This window comes from Perna viridis, chromosome 11, assembly GCF_037379345.1.
Source record: "Perna viridis isolate PV_CMFRI_1.1 ecotype Kerala chromosome 11, ASM3737934v1, whole genome shotgun sequence".
In the NCBI taxonomy this organism is placed as follows: domain Eukaryota; kingdom Metazoa; phylum Mollusca; class Bivalvia; order Mytilida; family Mytilidae; genus Perna; species Perna viridis.
The window spans coordinates 9,322,411-9,344,854 of NC_142455.1; the positions used below are offsets into that span (position 1 = coordinate 9,322,411).

The window sequence follows — 22,444 nt, forward strand, 5'->3', positions numbered from 1 at the left end:
GAGAATCAAATTTCTTGGTTGGCCTACCCACGAAAACCATGAAAATTGGTATCCCATAAACAATAGCACTTTCACAGTAGTTGTTAATAATTTGTCAATCTAATTTTCAGATAAAACTCTTCAAATATTTCCAGGGATACAATATTTAAATTTCTTCTAACATATTTTTACTACCTAAGGTTGGCTGACACTTCCAGCTGATATAAAACATCAAATTAAATAATGATAATGAGAAATACCATCAACTTATCAGGCTTTCTTTATTACATATGTATTAATAATTGTACATGTATTTGCAAAAACGAATTTCACAATAAAAGTAAAACTTATTTCAAAGACAGAAATAAAATGCTTCCAAGGGCACAGCTTGACACAACCACAGATGTAGAATCAAAAAGGGTTGGGTCCATAACCATCAAATCAAAATATTTATCTTTCTTTTGCAGTTTGGATTTTTTCATACAATTTTATCAAGATCCACAAACTTAAATTCCAGCTATCACACATAAACCAAGTGTCTACAGATGACAACAGCAGTATTCCATTATACAACTAAAAGTTAATGGCCATATAAAATGTGACTTGGTTCAATAAAAATGTAATCTAAAAAAACATATCAATTTCTAAATTTACAGTATCTGTTCTAAAAAGCATTTTTATGTATGAAAATATTACAAAGAAAAAGAAGATGATGAGGAAAATTCATGTAAACTTTGTCAGTTCCAAAAAAATTACCTGAATAAAAATAGATAAACTTGAGTTTGAGTAGAATGAATATTAAAAATTGATAACATCCACAATTTGTGTTCCCTTGAAAAATAAGATGACTACACCCCTTGAAAAATGAGATGGGTGCAACTTCTTGAAAAATGAGATGTGTGCAACTTCTTTAAAAATCTGATGGCTAATCCCAGTGAAAAATTAAATAGTTGTCCTGCTAAATAGACAGATTGATACAGCTTTAATATAATGAAACTGAAGTCACTTCAATCTTATCTTGAGATTCTCTAACATTATTAATCATCATTCCAAATTTGTTCATTTTAACAAGTCTCGATTTCAATCTAATCAAAAAATTATCTCCCCTTGCAAAAAGCTTTTTAAAAATAAATGTTTGTAAATTTACAGCCCATAGTTTTATGTCAAAAATCATTTAAAAATAATATGAAGACATTTTATAAACATCCTATCAAACACTTGTTACTAATTGAAAACACATGTTCATCTAATATTTGCAGTCTCTTTCAAGCAATTGCCACAAAAATACACCGAGATACAAATACTGAATACACTTAAATAATTGTATCATAATTTTTAGAAAACTATATAAGTTTTACCTGCATAACCCTGTGAAAAATATAGAATTAATTTTGGCATACCAAACATTTTGTATTATCATACCATACATAATAAAGGATTAATTCTATTGGATGAAATATAATCATGTGACATAGATTAATTTGGATATTTTTTTTTGTTTTTATTGCAAGAAAGGTTGAAAATCCCCCAAAAGTCATGCCATCATTAAATAAATCTAAACCGGTGAATAACCCATCAAAAATACAAGAGCAGGTGAATGACCTATCTGCAAATTATGACTTTATTATTATAAAAATTATTGCATTTTTTGTCAGTCTTTTGTTTGTTCGGTATAATAAAAAAATTACGGCACTCTAATTTGGTGAATATCCAAAACTGTTAACCTCACTAAGGTTATTCCCCTCAGGCTAAAGCCATCAGGGAAATGACCCTAGTTTGGGTTGACAATTTTGGATATTCACCTCCTAAGAGGGCCGTAATTGTGTAATAACTTTCCACTTGTATGTTTACTTTGCATTCAAAAATTTCATTTAAATCATCAATAATTTTCATGTATATCCTTTCTAATGTTTTGTTTTACATATAAATCATTAAATTTATCAAAATTGTATTGGAATACTAAAATAAATTATAATGTATATTGAGAAAATATGTGATTAAAGTGTCAGTCCCTGTAAGTAAAAATTTCTGAGCAAATCCAAAAATGCACAGATCAAATAGTGGTCTTTTCAATTACTGAAAGTATCCTTGAGTGAAATTGCATTGTCAGATCAGTGGGGTTTTGACAAGGATGTTTCTGATCGGTGGGGTTTTGACATGCATGTTTCTAATCGGTGGGGTTATGACATGCATATTTCTGATCGGTGGGGTTCTGACATGCATGTTTCTGATCAGTGGGGTTCCGACATGCATGCTTCTGATTTTTCCCATTTTGCCTGATTCTTACAAACACTTGCACTTAATAATTACTTCTTGCAAGGATGCAGATAAATACATAAAAGGTCATTATGCAGTTAATGTAGATCATACTAATTGTGTGGAGAATTCTTTTCTGTCATTTTACTGTCATATAGAATTACAGCTTTTAAGAAAGAAAATGGAAAAATAATGATGCATCAGGGCAAGGATACATAAAAAATATAAAAATTACAATTTGCACAAGTCCATCCTCAACTCATATTTTGACCAATCAGCATAAAATTGACCCATTTAGTAACTGTATAGCATCCTACAACTGCTACTGTTCATGATGTTCCTCATTGGTTAAAACGTATTTTACGTGAACGCTGTGACAACGCAAAGTTGTTTACGAGGACGAAAGTTGAATTTCTGAATTGGTCCATTGAGCTTTTTGTTATGATTTTACAGGAAAATCTATGCCTAAAATTAGCACTTGATATGCAACATATAAAGAATCTGATCGAAAAATATATTTCTTGATAAATTCACATATATATTAATTAACTATTAATATCAAAATAACCTTTCACCATCTTGTTAAAATTGTACATATGTACATGTACATGCACAAATCATACCTGAAAACATAAACTACATTCATATTTTAAAACACACCATATCATTTTGAACTAAAAAAAATCTCAATTGATTGCCATAATGCCATCAACAAGATCTGGAAGGTTCAAAATATTAAACATGATAGTTCATAGAAATATAGCATAAAATCTTAAGCTGATACATATCAACAGATAAAACACATTTAAATGTATTTAGTGGTAGAAATCTAGTGTGAAGCTGTCATATTTAGCAGATGAACATTCATGTGCATTAGTTGTAATTCTGGTAAAAATATAAAAAAAGATGATTTAAAAATTACACCATACCAATTTATGACATATGTAAACTATCTTAAACTTTAAAATACAACAACTTCGGTCCAGCAAATTCCTAGTAACAAAAAAAACAGATGGTCTTTATATACATGTAAAATTTACAAAGAATGCTATAAAAAGAAATATTTAAATCATTCTGTCACATGCAAAAAGCAAATATACAAGACAAACAAGGCAGATCCAGTACCAGTGCAGATGACATGCAGCTTCCTGCTTCCTCTGGATAAAATTTAAAGAAAATTGCTCAAGCATGATGTTGTGGTCAGTAAGAAAAACTTTTACATTAAAGTGTCAGTCTCTGTAAGAATCAGGCAGTGGGTGAAACATGGTATGAAAAAACCTATCATTTTGGTAGTGTAATTTGACTTTTTGCATGATCAGCAGCAAGGAGAAAAAACGAGATTCCATTTAGTTGTGTAGAACAAATTTTGAAGCTCACAATTAGAATATGGACTTAAATGATGTTAAAATTAAACGTTAGGACAGGTTATAACCCTTTAAAGATATCAAAACATAAAAAACCTATTAAATATTGGTGCACTGAGTTGTAATTTCATTGAAATGCACTGAAAATGCACATTTCAAGGGCAGATAAAACTCTGTCAAAGACTTATTTTTCTAATATTCTATTGAACAATTTCTGAACCAATTCAAGCCTGATTCTTACAAACACTTATACTTAATAGTGTTCATGTTCATTATCCAACATTCGATCACTCTCATTGATGTTTCTTTGGTGACTATCTGAAAAAAAAACAGTAAAAATAATTAAGTCACACTCCAGCTAAGAATCATGCAAAATGTGATTTATGGTTGGAAATCCTACATATATTTATTTTTGATATTTTGATTAAAATGCCATGAACAACAGAAATTAACAAGTGGCTTTTCATATAACCTTTGTTCTTAAGAAATAAAGTTTATATAGAATGTACAGTAGAATTCAAAATAAAGGGAGATAACTCTGTAAATGGCATTAAAATCAGTAGAGCCTATTAGATTTTTAATGTGAATTATCTCCTTAGTATTAGGCTAAGAGCAGACAGATCTGCATGAATAATTACATATTTTATTATACAGACCAACAAAGCAACTTAATGACAAATAAACAGCTGCGCTTTAAGCGCATGATACGCCTTTTAACTTGTCCTTATGCTTTTCATGAATATATATATGATCAACTAGAAACACTGTGAATACCCCCAAAAAAAAATAAATAAAAAATGCACAAAAAATTTGGCACTATCAAGGCTACCTCAATTTTAATTAAGTTTGTTGTCTTGATTTTTCACCAATACATTTCTATTTTCTTTAAAACACACTTTTCTGACAAGGTTACCAAGGTTACCAAGTACCTTTTATATTTATTAGTTGATCATCATAATAAGTGGTATGTTTTAAACGATTTTTCAACAAATAAAATTTCCTTGGCCATTTCTGGCCTTTTTTAAAGAGCAAAACTTCTTAACACAAAAATGTAAAATTTGACATTATACAAATTAGAACAGAGCTTACTTCAATAGATACATGTATGAATAATTCACCAACATTTCATAAAAGTTGGTGAAAGTGTTTTTGAGTTATTGTCTGAAAACTTGAAAATCCCCCTTTCTTTATGTAAAAAAATTCATAGCACGGAAGCAAAAAATCTGAAATTTATTAAAATCGAAAGGTGAAAGCATTTTTGAGTTATTGTCCGAAGTGTGGATGACGGACGGACAGATGGACAACGACATACCATAATATGTCCCGTCTTTGACGGGCATATAAAAATGTGTAGCTTTTTTTGTTTGGGTGTAATGCATATAACAGAATTTGCATGATTCTTACAAAGACTGCTACTTAGGGATTCATAGTGATAAGGGTCTCTGTCCATTCTTTCCATTAGGCAGATACGGACCCATTTCTTATCTGTAACCTCCGTTACACCAGACAATGGAATTTTATGAAACTTCCACAGAATCTTCATTACCTAATTCCCATTAGATTTTGATCCGAATCAATGTGGGGGTTTCACATAGCAAAATTTAGTAACATAGGAACATGAATGGCCCATTTCTTAACGATTACTCCTCCTACATGGCTGAACGGAATATCATGAAACTTCCACAGAACCTGCATTAGATATTCCCATTGTACACCTCCTTTTTTATATTTTGGTCCAAATTAATTTGGGGATGACACATTGCAAAACACAGACTTAATCATTCTTTGTACCCATCTTATTTAAAATTTATTCTACAACAACTAAAAGAAATATCATTAAACTTTCACAGAATGACTAAGATATATTACCATTGTGAAACCTCTTTTTAAGATTTAGATCAAAATCAAAATGGAGGTCAAAAGGAAGAGGTATAAAATGGGGGAGAGGAGGTATCATTTAATTAACTCTAATTTCATTTGCATTTAGGAGATTTATAAGACAGAATTCATGGTTTGGCATTATTCACTTTTACAATATCTTTATTCATGCAGCAAATTTGAGAGAAATTGCAAATCTGACTTGTTTTAGCTATATACTATAATATCTACAGTGATCAACCTCACAAGAGTCTAATTTGAAGTCATTAACCCTATCAAGTTTCAAAACATTGGCACCTGTGGATTCAGAGGGGTTAACCTTTGAAAATTGGCCAATCACAGGCTTAAATGACCACTGACGGCCATCTTGTTTAAACCAGAAGTGGATCTTTTGTAAAGGCTCTAGCATTATTCATTTCTGCCAAGTTTGGTCAAAATTTATCAAAGAGTTTTCATATTGTTGAGCAAAATGTGAAAAGTTAACAGACAACAGACACAAAGTGATGGCAAGGGCTAACTTGAACCTTCAGTTTAGGTGAGCAAAAAGTAACTTATAAAGTTTTACTATGAATTCCCACAATAAATGACATCTTAAAATTGCATACCATTGCAAAGCTTAAAAAAATTGGACTTTCAAAATCATTATGCTAATGGTACTTATTTCACAAAATTTACTTGAATATCATAATACTGAAAATCCATATTTTTACTTCTTCTGCAAACTGACAGCATGGAGGCAAATTACTCACAAATATGAACAAAATTCAAACATTTTTGTAGTAAATTACAAATATAATTTTAAAGAAGAAACCATTCCCAGCTTTATATTGACTACTTCTGTTTAGCATATACACAAATACTGCACTTACAATGCATAGATCATACTTCAGTGTGTTTTCAATACTTAATATCTCATGAACATAGAGCATGGCCATTTGACCAAGGAAAGGTAAATGAGACTGATAACTTTAATTTGAATTATCTCCCTTTGAATTCACTTTATGATGATCTACCTCGTACACACATTGGCATTTAAAAATGGCTAAATCTCCTAATAAATTTCATCAAAATCCATTGAGTGGTTTAGGATGAGTTACACCTGCCACGTGTGGTCATAGATCAAATTGGAACAAGAGATAGACAAGGTGATATCTGTATACTCCAAACTTTGTTAATAAGGTGTATAAAATCTATTAATTCCCATACTAGGACAAAAATATATATACATACTGAACACCTTTGGAAAAAAACAGTGTAGGTAGATAAGGATTTTCTGTTTTAATTTTGTTTTGCATTTTTTATTACATGAGCCCTAGGGAGAAACATTCTGTCTATAACAGCACTTAATATAGAATAAACTGTTATCACAGAGATAAGTCTCGCCCGTTTGATATTGTCAATTTAATGGTATGTTTGTTATATATTATTTTTTGTGTTGCTTTCATATTTTGCATAATAATTTGAAATTATAAAATTATCATTTTTGTGTTACCACAACAGAATGCATTAGACAGGGGGTATATGCGTAAAATTTACATGAATTTGTGGTGCAATGACTGTAATGCATCTGTACACCAAATATCATTGACCTAGCATAAAGGGTTCATGTTGAAATGAACTTATCAGAAAACAAAATGTTAAATTTGTGGACGCTGTTGCCACTGGCCGTCGCCGGAAAAGCAAAACCTAAGGCATGCCTTCTTCGATTTTTGTCGCAGGCAAGACAAAAATGACCCAATACAACTTTAATGTATGCTATTTGTAGCTGAAAATATATGATGGGAAAGAAAAAGAAAAAGTGTCTTTTGCTTGTATTAGAACGGGAAGTTTACATTAAAAGATAAAATGATCCGTTAGCATTGAATTTATGTAATATTACCCAGTTTCCGATTCAAACACAGGCATTTGTTACAATTGATTATATAAAGGTCATATATATTATCAGTACACTGATATCTATATATAGCCATTCAGGTCATAACAGTTACGAAAAAGTACACAATAATATCAAGGGAACCAAGATTTCTGCTGAAGTCCACAGACTTTAGAGCATATTGCATTTGTACCATTTCGAATGTTTAAAGTGTGCCAAAATCAGTGACAGTGAATATTTGACGATTAGCCACTTTGAAGACTTCAGTCTTTGATTTTTAATTTAGCCTTGTAGCTACTCCTACCTTTTACAGTCATTGTTGAATGATTTCCAACACTAACCCCAGTAGCTTCATGTATGTCATATAAACATGATTTATCATAATTGTTAGTACTGTATATTTTTCCAACACAGCATGTGATAGATGAGAATGGGTAGTTCTGTATGGTTGAGTTGCTGTCGTTTTCCTGGTTATTTATCTGTGAAATACCTACAAAACAATAAAGGAGTGAAGATATTTACATGGTCACATAGGTGCTAACCTTCAAAATTCAAAATCTCTCACTAAAAATTTCCTCATAGCAGGAGATTTGCCATATTTTGACACAAGTTGACGTGATCTTTTAAGAGTTTAAGCTGGAAATTCAAATAAGACAGGGAAAAATTTCTGTGAATACAACTAAACCTCCCATTTTGACATCATGATGTAAGCAGGAGGTTATTGAATTTTCCATGAAATATTGGGAGGCTTCCATTGAAAGCAGGACAGTTAAATCGGAAGTAAATATACAGTAAAAAAAAGAATCGTAACAGTAAAATCCAAACTTGAAATAGCAGAATTCCGCTAAAAAGCTGAAGAAAATCATCCCTGGAGTTGACACCTTTGTGGTCATTTGAATGGAAGAATGATTCTACATACGTTCAAAGTCGGAATTAAACACTTATTGGATTTATTCATATTTAAAAACTTCTTTATCATTTACTTCACATTCAAACTTTTGTCATTATACTAGTGATCTAAGTATGGTTCTGTCTAAAAACCAGGCAAGGGGTGATTCATCATATCTCAAGATAATCAATAAAACTGTCCAAATACATTGACTTTACGTACTAAAAACAACTCTTACTATGTTCATTTCCTTGAATCTGCTATTTACCGTGTAAAATATGTTGACAAATTAGTGTATAAATTCTGGCTGGAAATTTTCCCATACTTTTCTGTAGTAAAATGTAACCAAATTCTAAATGTAATATATCCAGTGGCCAACTTTTATTTGCATTTTCATTTTTGAATACAATTTCTATGAGGCCTACTGAAAGATTTCAAATTAAAAAAAACTGGGATGAAGAAATGCATGAATCACCAATCATAAGCCTCTGCCTGGTTATAAGACAGAGCTGTACTTAAATAATAAGCCAATTTGAATATCACTGTGTCTGCTTCATACCTTCATTTTTGTACTTTCTGTATAACTTTAATCCCACTCCGATACACACCACACACAATATTACCACTACAAGACCAACCACTATACCAAATCTACGAAGATATCAAAAAGCAACTTACTATAAATCGGATAACATTCTGAACTGTTTGACAAAATGATGATATCAAAATTAGAATTAGATAGTTTACTTCTTTTTTTTATTTTGAGGTCATATAACAATGACTTTAATGAAGTAACTACTTATTTTACTTATATTATTATGTAGATAGCAGTGTTTCATCAAATGTTCCCAGTGTAATTTTTTTCGATACTTCACACTGTGAAATAAATTCAGTAATTTCACTCCTGCGCTTTCTCTCACCAAAACGTCACAACATGAATATCAATCTGCCATTCACAAAATTTTAAATTTATGTTGAAAATAACGATGAATAATGCAGGAAATCTATTTATGTAATAAATAGGATAATCAATTGGTAATCGTGAATAACCACAATATTATCACTCGTGCAAAGAACACATTAAGATTTAACTTGTGAGTGGAACAAGTTCCGCACACTCATTATATATGAGGTGTTCTTTGGTACTCATGATAATATTTTGGTTGTTCACTCCTTCCAATTAATTATCCTATAATTATTTCACTAAGTTGAATCATGTCAACATCTATATTACTTAACCTATGGCACTTTCTATTGTACTATCAGTATGTCACTGTCTATGTCACTTACACAATGCCACTATATATTATACTTTCATTATGCCACTGTATATGTTACTTGCACTATGCCACTATATATTGTACTTTCATTATGCCACTATCTATGTTACTTGCACTATGCCATTATATATTATACTTACATTATGCGACTATCTATGTTCCTTACACTATGCCACTATATATTATACTTACATTATGTCACTATGTTACTTACACTATGCCACTATATATCATACTTACATTATGTCACTGTCTATACTGTCTGATTCATTTTTATCCGTTTCTCCTGATAAGAAAAGAGTAAATCAGTTCATTCAATTGTAAAGTATAAATCATTATAATACTATTTTCATTCCAAGCGCTGCACATGGTAGAACTTCTTCGTACTAGATTTGGTTTCCTATTTCAATATTGTTTGTTTTGAGTACCAGTGTCATATGATATTTTGACCCACACGAAATATTGACTCAGGGTTAAAATATCATATAGTATATCGAATGAAATATTGACTCTAAGGTTATTTTAACATAATCCCCATACAATATCTTAACTCCCTACAGGCGGTTAAAATATCACAGCCAGGAGGGTTAAAATATCATAACAGGGGGTTTGTTTACAGTACCAGTAGGGTTAAAATCTCCGGTACTTCTTGCATGCTAGTTATTTTCTTACATAAAGCTGGATCTAATGCTATCAATGAGAGTTTCCTCCTTGAAGGACATATTTTTTGTACTGACAGAGAACGATTCGCAATAATGATATGAGTGATATTTTTGTACATGGACATAATTTTTTTTTAAAAGATTAATTATCTTATGTAGAATGGCATGTAACAAGACAATTATTTGTTGTTTTTTTTTTCTTCAAAGGATAATAGCTAGACCAAAATAAAAAAAAATATCCTAGATTCTTATTCCCTTCTGACCTAATTTTTAAGCCCCTAAAAATCATTTTGATTTTGACTTTTTGTCCAATTTAGGTCAATTTATGTAAAATGGACAGCATTTTCCACTAAAATTGATAAATCAAAGTTAGAATATACCAGCCGCCCCAATTTTGAACAAATTTGGATGAGAATTTAGGATTTTTTTATTGTGGCCTTATTTGTACATGCTGGTCCTTCAATAAGATATCTAGCAATTCTAGTTCTGTTTACAAAGGCCTGCAAAAGCAAAATATAGATACTTCTAAAATATGTAAATACAGACCTTATGTTTATTTAGAGATCTTATTAAATTGAAGTTTACATCAGTAATTCAGGTGATTGAGGATATTTTACAATATTTTTTATCAGACTTGTTAGACTTTAGACTTGTGTTGACTGTCTTTAATATGTTAGTATCTGCACAGTTTAGGAAAAGAAAAATAATGTATATTTAAGGAAGTACACCCTCGGGTAGGACTTAACTCTTACAAATCAATGGAACATTTGTATTCTTCATTTTACATCAATTCCACGTAAGCATCAAAGTAACTTGGATTGATTTCATTCTGTTTCAAAGGAAAGCTTGATAGGCTTTGATGAAATTGAATATGATACAAACATATCACTGATTTCAAGAGTTATATCCCTTACTCTAAGTCTACCTCCTTAAGCTGCAAAGATCAGAGAAACAGGATCTCCCTCAGTCACAGAGAGCAGTTGTACAGTCTACACTATTTAAAAATATTGTTATCAAAGGAAACTGTTAAGAGGCTGTCCATGTAAAAATCAGGCAGATCCTATGATATGAATTACACATGGTAATATTTATCCCGATTTATCTTATTTTTTTTGTGCCAATGTAATGTGTATATCATATGTATGTCAAATAGTATAAAGTTTGTTTTAAATCCACAATTTATGGGTCAGAAAATTATTTTAAAGATTTCTAACAAAGCAACCAAATTTTACTCAAATTAAAGAGTTATCTCTCTTTCTTCAATGAATTTCAATGCTTAATGTGTAGTTTATTTCTCTTTAAATCAAAAACCAATATTTAACTTTGATAAAGGATGCATTTGTGAAATGGGTGAATTTTTGTTTAAAACAAAATCTGTTATGTGCCACAATGCCTGGTTTTTGCATGAACTCCCGCTTAAAGCAATACCATTATTTGTATCCCTACTTTTTGTAACATTGGAACTGTTGTGACCTGGGTTATCCTTCAATCTAAAATTTTCAGAGAAATTCTTCCGTGCACCTGGAATTTCCCTTTCAATAGAAGTCACATTTTTTGTTATGGGTTGTGGAAAGTGCAGTTGACTGATCTTTTTGCGACATGTCCTGTCTTTGAAATTAGAGCCAGGGTCATTGATTTCTTGGTCGGGCTCACACCTGAAAAATAGAAGACAACTTTCAATGATAAAGTCTGAAATAAATTCTACAATCAAGTTTGTTAATTGTCTAACTTTCAGCAAATGTATTTTACACTTTTGTTAAAATGCCAAAACTAAAATACCAAACTAGAAAAAATTGAGCAAAGCCCATGAAATGATTACCCTGTTTCTCACCTATATAACCATTTGGACAAAAAACAAAGTCGTCTACAGGGAAATTGTTATCACTTTAGTCTGAAATTAAATTCTACATTATGGCAAGCCTTTATAATGCTTCTGTCAAAATATATAAATCCTCAACAGCTTCTGTTCCCTACAGATGGCTTTGGGATGGTATGAACGCCATGCTCTTTTTAATGAGTTTCATAAGTGCTCTATCATATCAATTAAAAAAAAAAACCTTAATACAGATTGTGCCTTCAAATTTGCCTTAAAAATGCTTAAATGTCCCATTTTTTGTACAAATTACCCTGCTTTTTTCAAAACATGCAGAGAGTACTAGCAGCAGAATCACATGCATTGAATATAGTGATTTTGTTCCGAATGCATTATATGCCAATCGGAAACTGAAAACCCATACCACATTGACAATTACACTCTCCTAATATTCATTAGTTAAGACTTGTTGAAAAAAAACATTGCCCTGAAGTGAACAAAGTACCAGGCCAAGAAATCAGACCTAGAGGAACATTTCAGTGGCAACTTTACCTGGTTTTCAAAAATCATGCCCGACATTTGGGAAAAATATTTTTTAACATTTTGGGGAAAAGTCTCCCAGGGAAATAGCCTATATTTGGCTGCAATGAAAGGGAAACAAAATCACTGGTATAAGATGTACTTAGTTGTTGATTTAAGTAGCTGTCCTTCTAAGAATCATGCAAAATCTGGAAAATGTGATACACCCCAAAAACGGCTACATATTTTTATTTTTGTAATTAAGTTGTTTTATGGGTCTATACTATGTAATGAGTAATTGTTCATTCAAATCTGCCTGCTCTTAGGAGATAATCAACATTGAAAGTTCAACAGATTCTATTGTATTTGAATGTCATTAACTGAGTAATCTCCCTTAATTTTGAAATCTACAGTGCATTCTTTATAATTTTTATCTCAAAAGAACACAGGTTATATGAAAACCTAATGTTAATTTCTGTTTACTATGGCAATTTAAACAAAATATCAAAAATAAAAATAAGTAGGCTTTCCACCCATAAATCACATTTTACATGATTCTTAGCTGGATTGCTACATAATTATTCTACATACCTGGTTTTTTCCTTACATAAACTGTAATCATCCAGATCTTTAAAATAATCCTGTTTACATTCTTCACAGTATCCTACAAAATATTACATCAAAATAGCATTCTTTTAAAATCATACATACTGCTGCCTTCTTTAAAGATTATGTTTAAAAAATTGTAATATAATAGATTTTGTTAATCAGACCTATATTTACCAACAATTTATTTTGTGAAGGAGATGCAACTTAGCACTATTTTAGTCATAACCTAAGACCAAAACAAAGATTCATACACATCTGGACCTGCATCACCGTTATATATCAGTCAGAACAGACATGTACGTAGCCAAATTGGTTGTGCTCCAAACAGTGGGGCAAATATGGACACAACATTCAAGCTTAATGCAGTTCAGAGATTGGATTGTGATTAAATATTTGACAGAGAATAAGATTTCAACATAAAATGAACTTCAAAACTGATTTCCATTTAAACATTTCCTTCTTTTGACCTAATATCCATAATTCAAAAATTAAAATGTCAAAGAATATCTGTAGCTTCATTTAGGTAATACCACATGGGATAACCTTGATATTATGATCAGTAGGTGGGTAACCATCCACCAGTGCATTATAGCATCACAACATGTTAACTTACAATCCTGAAAATGATACTTGGGGCCATTTTTAAAATTCCGATTTGATTTCTCACTTATCCAAACCAGAAATTAAAACGAATTTATGACATCTAAAAATCTGGTTGAGCACTTTAGATGTGCTTAAATTGTAAAGGAAAAAAAGCTAACAATCACTTACAAACTTGATCATATCATAACTCGTACGTTATGCCAGAGCTTGCCAAAAATATGCAGACTTTTTGCATCGCACTAGATATATAACATATAGGCTTCTGGAACAGGGTTATGTTGCTACAAGATTGAAATCATCACTACAGAAGTTTTATGGTCGTCATCATGAACTGGTGGATCGTTACGGTGTATCCATTTACACCATGAAAACAAATTCAATCAACAGGTCATAGTTTTCCTTTCCTCTTTCCTCTACGTCGGACAAAGACTAGACACGGAAAACAGACATACACTACAAAGAACATAAAGTAACTAAAATCATACATACACAGTAACAAAAGCAAACGAGCATCTAAAAGCTGAGAGCATGTACCAGGTGCAACGGTCGGGTAAACATCCTCTGCTTTTCTAGAAACACCCGCCGAGCTGTTCATAAAAAGTCAAGTCCCTTGATTACATTCCTTTGATAACCGCTATAACCTTGGTTCCCTTGATTACTCTTTGACTATGTGAAACTTCTTTCGTAATTTATTGAAATGTAACTGAAATATCACAACCAACATGTCTTTAAAAATTGCAACAGGATTTGGATCATCAGCTAAGAATCATGATATGTATCGGATCTTAGCAGAGTGTAATCGTTACACCCCTAATATCAGTGAACACATAAAAGTGTTAATAATACAATGAAATAAACATAATTATTGAACAACATATTTTCTTTCTGTTTTTTTTTTCAGCAAGTATGGACACACCATTTAAGCTTAATTGACACTTCTTTAATTATGATTGAGATTAAATGTGTGACACAGGATAAGAATTTAACCAGAAATGATGTGACTACTTTTTGGCTCCTAATTACCACTCAGTACAAGTCACAAACCCCAAAATCAATCCTTGTCTTCCTCTAATTGTATGGCACCTTGAGGTCAAAGTTCAAGGAAATCCCCAATTATTGTCCAGACTAAAAAAAAATCCTTTTGCTTGTTCCCATTTTTAGCACCTCATTCCTTAATGGTTTAATTCATAAACCCCAAAATTAATCACATTCTTCCTTTGGTAGTGTGACACCTTAAGGTGAAATATCAAAGAAATCCATTTGCTTATATTTAGGTTATTGTCCCAATATTAGGAAAATACTTGTTTCCAATTCGTTCTTTTATGGCCTTTAATTTCTAAACAATTCAAGTCACAACCCCAAAATTCAAGATCAAGTTTCTTTTTGTGAAATGACACATTGTGGTAAAATCTTAAAGAGATCCACTCACATTTACTGAAGATGTTGTCTAGATATCATAAAAATGCACATTTCTGGTTCTTTTTTCGCCATTAATTCCTAAACAATTCAATTCACAACCCCCAAAAAAATCCCTTGCTTCCTTTTTGAGTTATGGCACCTCGTGGTGTAATTTCATAAGATCTTTACAATAAAACACAAGTTACTGTCTGGAATCCAAGTGTCTACATACAAGGACAATGACAGCACAGCAATTTTTTGCAGTAGTATGAGAACAACAGTGTGGGTAACCAATATCCTAAAGTAATGTTCTAAATGGTAGCATATACTGCTAATAAGAAAAGGGAAAATGAAAAGTTCAATTTGCTAAAAATGTAAGAAAAAAGTAAATCAACATTAAGACATCAATAAACAATTCTCTTAAGTTTAAGTGTGAATGAGTTACAGTATGAAAAGATAAACACCCCCCCCCCACCATTTTGTATGAATAAAATCCCATTACTCAAAAGCAAAAAAAATCAGATCTATTTAAACATCAAAAGGACGCTCACATCAATAGAAAGAAACAATTCACCAAAGTTTCACAAACATTAGTGGCAGAATGTTTCAGTTATAGTGCAAAGTGTGAACGGACGAATGCTAGTATACCATGATGCATCCTGACTTGAGAGACAAATGATAAACCTTTGTAAAGAGGTTGATACCTGACTGAGTTAATTGGTAGCCAGCTTTCTTACAGCCATTGTTGGGATCCGGAAAACACAAGTTTCGATCATGGCCAAAATATCCCCTAGTTCTATCACAGACACATTTTCCTTGCTCCTCCCTCAAATCAGCTGTAAATACAGACAGACTGACAAATCAAACAAAAACTGTTGTGCCATAACTGTTTTTTTGTTGTTTGTTTTTTGATATTTTTAAAGGCATGGTAAGGAAGACGTTTTTGCATTTTGGGGAAATTTCTTGATAGTGAATTAAGCAAAAATTTTCCCATCTCAAAAATGTTCATATTCATAATAAAAAAACATACTAAATCCTGTACAGAGGACATGCTAAGAGGAAAAAAATTGAATACAAAATATAACTGAGGTTAAAGAGGGAGTCCATGCAAAAACCAGGCAGTGGGTGGCACATGACAATTTTGTTCTCCAAAAATTTGTACCCATTTCATATCACAAATGCTTCCTTTCTCAAAGATGAATGTTAGGTTTTTTTTTATTAATTTCAATGGTTAAAGAGAAAACAATAACATAGAAAGCATTGAAAAAGGGAGATAATTCATTAATTTTATGCAAAATCTGTTTGCTTTGAAAGGGATCTTTTAAAATCATTTTCCAAGCCATCCATTGTCGCTTTAAAAAATCTTTTACTACTCAAAATACAAATGATGTAAATGTTACATTGGAACAAAAAATTCAGTGGGATGACATTTACCCTGTGCCACCCATAGGACAGCCTCTTAATTGTGTAAGAAAAAAGTTAAGAAGGTAATGTACATTGAAACCCTTCTAAACTGAACGATGAATCCCTTCAAAGCATTTAAGTATCAGTCCATATAAAGTTAAAATCATACATTCATCTCCCACTTAAGTCAACCATATCAAACCAAATCAAGAACTATAACTCTTACAAGGTGCAAATTTTATGAACAATCTTATAATTTATATCTTAAAAGTGCAACAACCAAATGAAAAACTAAGACTTGGTTATGTGATCAGTAAGTGTTTCTGCACAAGAAATAAAACTGAATTCAGTGGGTTTCTGACATGAATGAATCACCTTCTGTCTGATTTTTAAAAAGACTCCTACTTAAACTTTGGAAAACCAAATAACTGCATGAGGCCAAAAAAAATAATATGTCTATTTCCTGCTACCCTACCTACCCTATTTTTGTGCCTACCCTAAATATTTTTGGGCCACTTTGATTCAAGCACAATTAATGTCTAAATTGTACCCCATTTAACTCAATGTAAAATGTTTTTGAAAAATGAAATAACTTCCCAACCTAACTACCAACTGTTTCTTGCTAGTGGCAGGAAACAAGAGTATTATTTGTTTTGGCCTGAACCAAACTAATTTTAAGGAGGTAGACCTAAGGTAAGGGACACAACTCTTACAAATCATTGGAACATTTGTATTCAGCTTTTTACATCAATCTTATGTAAGCATCAAAGTAACTTAGACTAATTTCATTCTGTTTCAAATGAAAGCTTGATAGGCTTTGGTGAAATTGAGCACAATACAAACATACAACTGATTTAAAGAGTTATGTCCCTTACCCTAGGTCTACCTCCTTTAAGTCCAAAAGAGGTTGATTTAGACAGGACTCATTGTATTTCTTTGTAAACTCACAATATACTGAGCAATCCTCTAATTTGGTACAAGGATCTACTTGGATCAGAAAGTCAGAAGTGTTAATCAAATCTTGATGTCCATAACCCTTGGGACAGTTTTGACAGGTATCATGTTCATCGTTAACCTGGCACAAAGAAAACTTTTGCCCTGCAAAAAAAGGAAATCATGATTTTGAAATGACATCAAAAGTCCAATTTCTTTTTGTATTCCATACATGCACAATAAATGGGTCTATTAAAAGTAGTTTAAAACAAGAATTGACAGGTGTATATGATTGCTTGTTCACCAATTGTTTTAGATGTTCTAGAAAATGTGTATCTCCATTACCCTCTTAAGAAGCACTTTTACCATACCTAATGAAATGCTTCACACGGCACAGCTTGATACGATCACACAGAAGTCAAACCATGTATAATTGGGGCAAGTATGGACACAGCATTCAAAATTGATACAGATTTAAACTTTGATTACCGGTATGATTAGATACATGAAAAGAATTTGACCAGAATCAAAGTGGTCACTCTTCGGCCCTTGTTCTCAAATCCTTCCAGTCAAACCTCCAAAATAAATTCCCAACCTCTCTTTGGGAGTATGACACCTTGTGGTACGACTTCAAAGCAATCCATTTCTTTTTACTTAATTTATCATCCAGAAATCGGACAAAATTCTTGTTTCTGGCCCATTATTCTTACTTTGCTCATGTCATAATCCCAAATATCAATAAAAGTCTTTCTTTTTGTGATAAGGCACATTGTAGTAAAATTTATATGAGATCCATTAAATTTTACTCAAGTTATTGACAAGACACAAGGAAAATGATAGTTTCCGGCCCATTTGGCCCCTAATCCAAATAAGAGGCTCCCAGGAGCCTGAATCGCTCACCTGGTTAAATTTTTGCCTTTCAAGGGGAATAACTCTAACAAGGCATTGTCTGACAATTTCGACTCCATGAAGACTTAGGTAGGACTTATCGTAAAAATCATTTCATCAATTGAATACTGACTGAAAAATGCTAAAAATGTAAATTTTTGTCTTATAAATAAGGGGAAAATAACTCTTACATGGAGTCATCTGACAACTTTGAATGAAAGAAGCCAAAAATCTGTAAGGAAAATTTCCATTATGCAGCAGCTAAAAACTACTACTGGGACACCAGTTAAGTTAATCGGTAAACAGGAAGTAGCTGTAAACAGGAAGTAGATGAGCAACAAACCAGAAAAGGGGAGACAGGGTACAAGTCATCAAGAGAAAGCAATATAATAAATATTTAAGCACTTCCTCCTATAGGCACTGAGAAATCTATTACGATAATTTCCATTCTGCAACACCTAAAACTACTAAGTTGATCAATTACACAACAGATGACTGACAAACTTTTCGGAAAAGCAAAGATATGGTACAAAGCATAATGAGAAAGCTATATACCAAATACAGGGGATGCTTGCAGTCTAATAAAAATTGAGAAATCTGTTACAAAACTAGAGGTTCTAGAGAGCCTGAACTGCTCACAAGCCTTGGTGACCCCTACATTCTATTTTTTGTAAAGGCGGCCATGTTTTTTTGACAGATAAATAATCCCCACATCAGTCCTGTGCAAAATTACCTTAGAAATGTTCATACCAAGTTTTATTCTAATTGGTCCCGTAGTTTTAGAGGAAAAGAGTTTTAAAATTTGTTAACGATGAAGGATGACTGACGATAGGTGCCAAGTGATGGCAATAGCTCACATGGCCTTTGGCCAAGTGAGCTAAAAAATACAATGGACAAGTGATTGCATTTTACCTTAATGCATGTGGGTATACTGGTAATAATAAATTTGATATTTTCCTTCATCTACATGCATTGCTTATGTATGAGTGGTGGAAAGTGCCTTTCTGTAGCATTTTCTAAAAGACTTTCTTTGTATTTCACACAAAAAATAGGAGTTTCTACTCCTATTATACTTTCAAACACACTTTTTTTTTACCACAAAGGTTGTTTGGCATAATTTTTATTATGTTCAATTGTATTTCATGGGAAATTGAATTCCTCGATAATTCATGTTTATTTTGTTGTCTCCCCTTGACCGAAGAATTAGTCTTCTTATAAATATCACTGTTTACATACTAAGGAGTCTGAATAAGCCATCTCTGACTATCCCATGGCAAGCAAATTTCATGATAAGTATTTCAAAGTCAGGCAGACCCTGGCTGCTGATCAGCCTAATTTTAGAAGTTACCTCTATTCAACATACATGTACATGCATCATAAAGGAAAGTGAACTTTACTCTGAGCACTTTCGGATCAGCAAAACTTGACCCATTAGATATTTTTCCTTATGGAATTTAAAAGTGGTCCTTACCAGGTCTACAAACATTAGGATAACAACAAATTTTGATGTTGCCATTCCACCTTTCAACCTGACCAGGACGACAACCATATACAATCTGTATTAGGCAAATCTAAAAAAAAGAACAGATTAGGGGTTAAAATTTTTGGTGGTTCAAGGTCCAGGACACTAACATAAGACCATTGAAGTTTTATTTATCTAGGTCCTGGCCCTTCAACCCATTTCATAGACACATTATTAAGGATGTTTGGTTTTTTGCTTTGAAACTTGATAAAGTTCAAGACCTTCAACTTGTGAAAGTAAATTTGGATCCTACAAATCTTAAGGGTGGATACATGTACTTAATGCTGCTCTTCTCAACATCAATATGAACATTTCCATTATATTAAAGTTACTTAATTACCACTATATAAAATAAGAAATACAAATGCACAAATAGATCAATGCACACCTACATGTAACTTATAAGGAGACATACATGTGCATATGTATCTTCGTGCTAATGCAAATTGGAAATTATTTTTTTTTCCTTGTTTTTACTATTCAGCATACCACTACAACAATGATTTTCATTTTTGTACCCATTCCTCCTCTGAATGACATGATCTATTCTGTTACCATTTACATGTATCATCTTCATAGGAGCTCACTGAAAAGAAAATGAGAGAGTCACACTATTCTTGCTTATAAATAGATTATACGCTGGTGTATTTGTTACAATACAACCTATATGTTTGGGTTTTTTTTTTCAAAATATCATACATGGTTACCCTTCAACATTAATAGTGAGACTGATCCCCCGAAGTCAATGAAAATTAGGAATCCCTCACATATTCATAGAAATGTAAGATTTATGGGAATTTTTTGTTTAAATTAATATGTTTTCTGTGAACAATACTTCACAACTGAATTTTTATATACTGGCAGTATATGAATTTCCTTTCCAGTGGCGGATCCAGTTTTTTAGGTACGGGGGGCAAAAAAATTTCTTGACAGAATAACCAGTGAGGATCACGAAGTGCGTGTTTTTCATGATTTAACACACACAATTTTTCAACAAATTTATTTCTAAACGAGGGGCAGGCCCTCGATCCACTACTGCTTTCACTTTAAAATCTCAACCATAAGACAGTGGCAATAGGGAAAGAATCTCCAAAATGAACTGTTCCAGGTACAATTATAACACTTAAACACAAGAGAAAAGGGAACAGAAAGGTAAAACCATGGAAGTATAATATCTAGACTTCCATGGTAAAAGCAACAAATGCATTTGTTTCTATCAATGGCCGGTTACTACCAAATATGAGAAAAGTATACTTATAGCCATTGATAGAAACAATAAAGTGTCTGTGACCTAATATTTGATTAATGCAAATATTTCATGAGATGATAAACCAACCCAACAGACCCTTCTCTGAACTAGTCCGACATGCTGAGCCAGATTTTTATTGTAGCAACAGTAATTGTAGAATTCTCGGTTCTAGGTTTGTTTTCAATTGATATTTTGGCTACTTTTATACAATTTCTGAAGATTTCTATATTCATTGCTTAAATTAACTTCTTTAAATACGTGTACACTACATGTACAGCATATATCAATTTAATTGGTATTTATATTTTGTATAAAACTTAACTTACCAATGCTAAAAGGAGTAGTCTGCATCCATTTCCTTTTATTATTGTGGTCGGCTTTTAGGGATTGGCACTAAATAATATTGTCACGTCTATTTATAGCCAGGACAAATCTATTTATCTCGATTTGACTTTATTGTCGCTGGAGTCGCGTGAACGGATGTGCACACTTATATTTACATAGGCATAGATCTGGAAAAAAACATCAGTAACCAGGAATTTACTAAAAGCAAAAGAACATGTATGTAAACGGGGGTTTCCACCTTTTTCATTCAGAACACCCCAGGCTTTTTTCTTTCCACAGAGTATAAACTTTTCAAGTGTAACTAGGAACGGACGGGACAATCAAAAGCGTCCGGGAGATATAATAAAATGCGCCCGGTTGTATTTTTGCGTTTGAATGACAAAAATGTGATGGTTGCGGAGATCGCGAAAATAATTGCTATACAGAAAATATTTATATGGCAAGCCAAGGCGGACAAAAATCAATGTTTCGTAATATTAGAAAATATTTTTTTATAGTCCGAATTTCCTCTGACCCTGCAACCCTCCTCTTTTTTATTTGGATATTGATATGTCGACATATCAATATCCAAATAAAAAAAAGGAGGGTTGCAGGGTCAGAGGAAATTCGGACTATTTTTTTTTATTTCAAAATCATTTTTGTCAATGAAGCCACGATAGTCCTAATTTCCTCCGACCCTGCAACCCTCCTCTTTTTTATTTGGATAACTCGACATATCAATATCCAAATAAAAAGAGGAGGGTTGCAGGTTCAGAGGAAATTCGGACTAAAGCCACGACAGTGGCTGAAATTGAACTAGGCATCACATAAAAATCTTGCTAAATATCATTTTCTAATATTACAATTTATATTTCTAATATCATAAAACTCGTTTTTAATATTAAAAAATCGATTTAATTTCTAAAATTAAAAAACGATTTTTTAATATTAGAAATTGATTTTCTAATATTAGAAAATGGAGTTCTTGTATTCAATTACGA

At 32.1% G+C, this 22,444-nt stretch overlaps 1 protein-coding gene across 2 annotated transcripts; it reads right to left on the reverse strand.

The window, feature by feature from the left end:
- Positions 1 to 1,467: 1,467 nt before the first annotated feature.
- On the reverse strand, positions 1,468 to 21,718 carry LOC148602898 (uncharacterized). 2 transcript variants are annotated; one of them, XM_088551789.1, is made up of 11 exons: positions 21,446 to 21,718; positions 20,360 to 20,456; positions 19,820 to 19,919; positions 17,476 to 17,625; positions 15,828 to 15,959; positions 13,105 to 13,177; positions 11,628 to 11,836; positions 9,760 to 9,805; positions 8,799 to 8,890; positions 7,655 to 7,840; positions 1,468 to 3,917 (listed from the first exon to the last, which is right to left on the reverse strand). In XM_088551789.1, the coding sequence occupies exons 2-11, from the start codon at positions 20,408 to 20,410 to the stop codon at positions 3,853 to 3,855; spliced, it is 1,104 nt and encodes a 367-aa protein (XP_088407915.1). In that variant the 5' UTR covers positions 20,411 to 20,456; positions 21,446 to 21,718; the 3' UTR covers positions 1,468 to 3,852. The 2 variants fall into 2 exon arrangements, with proteins under 2 accessions (XP_088407915.1, XP_088407916.1); XM_088551790.1 differs by lacking the exon at positions 19,820 to 19,919 and having other exon boundaries at positions 21,446 to 21,494.
- Between the last annotated feature and the right edge of the window lie 726 nt (positions 21,719 to 22,444).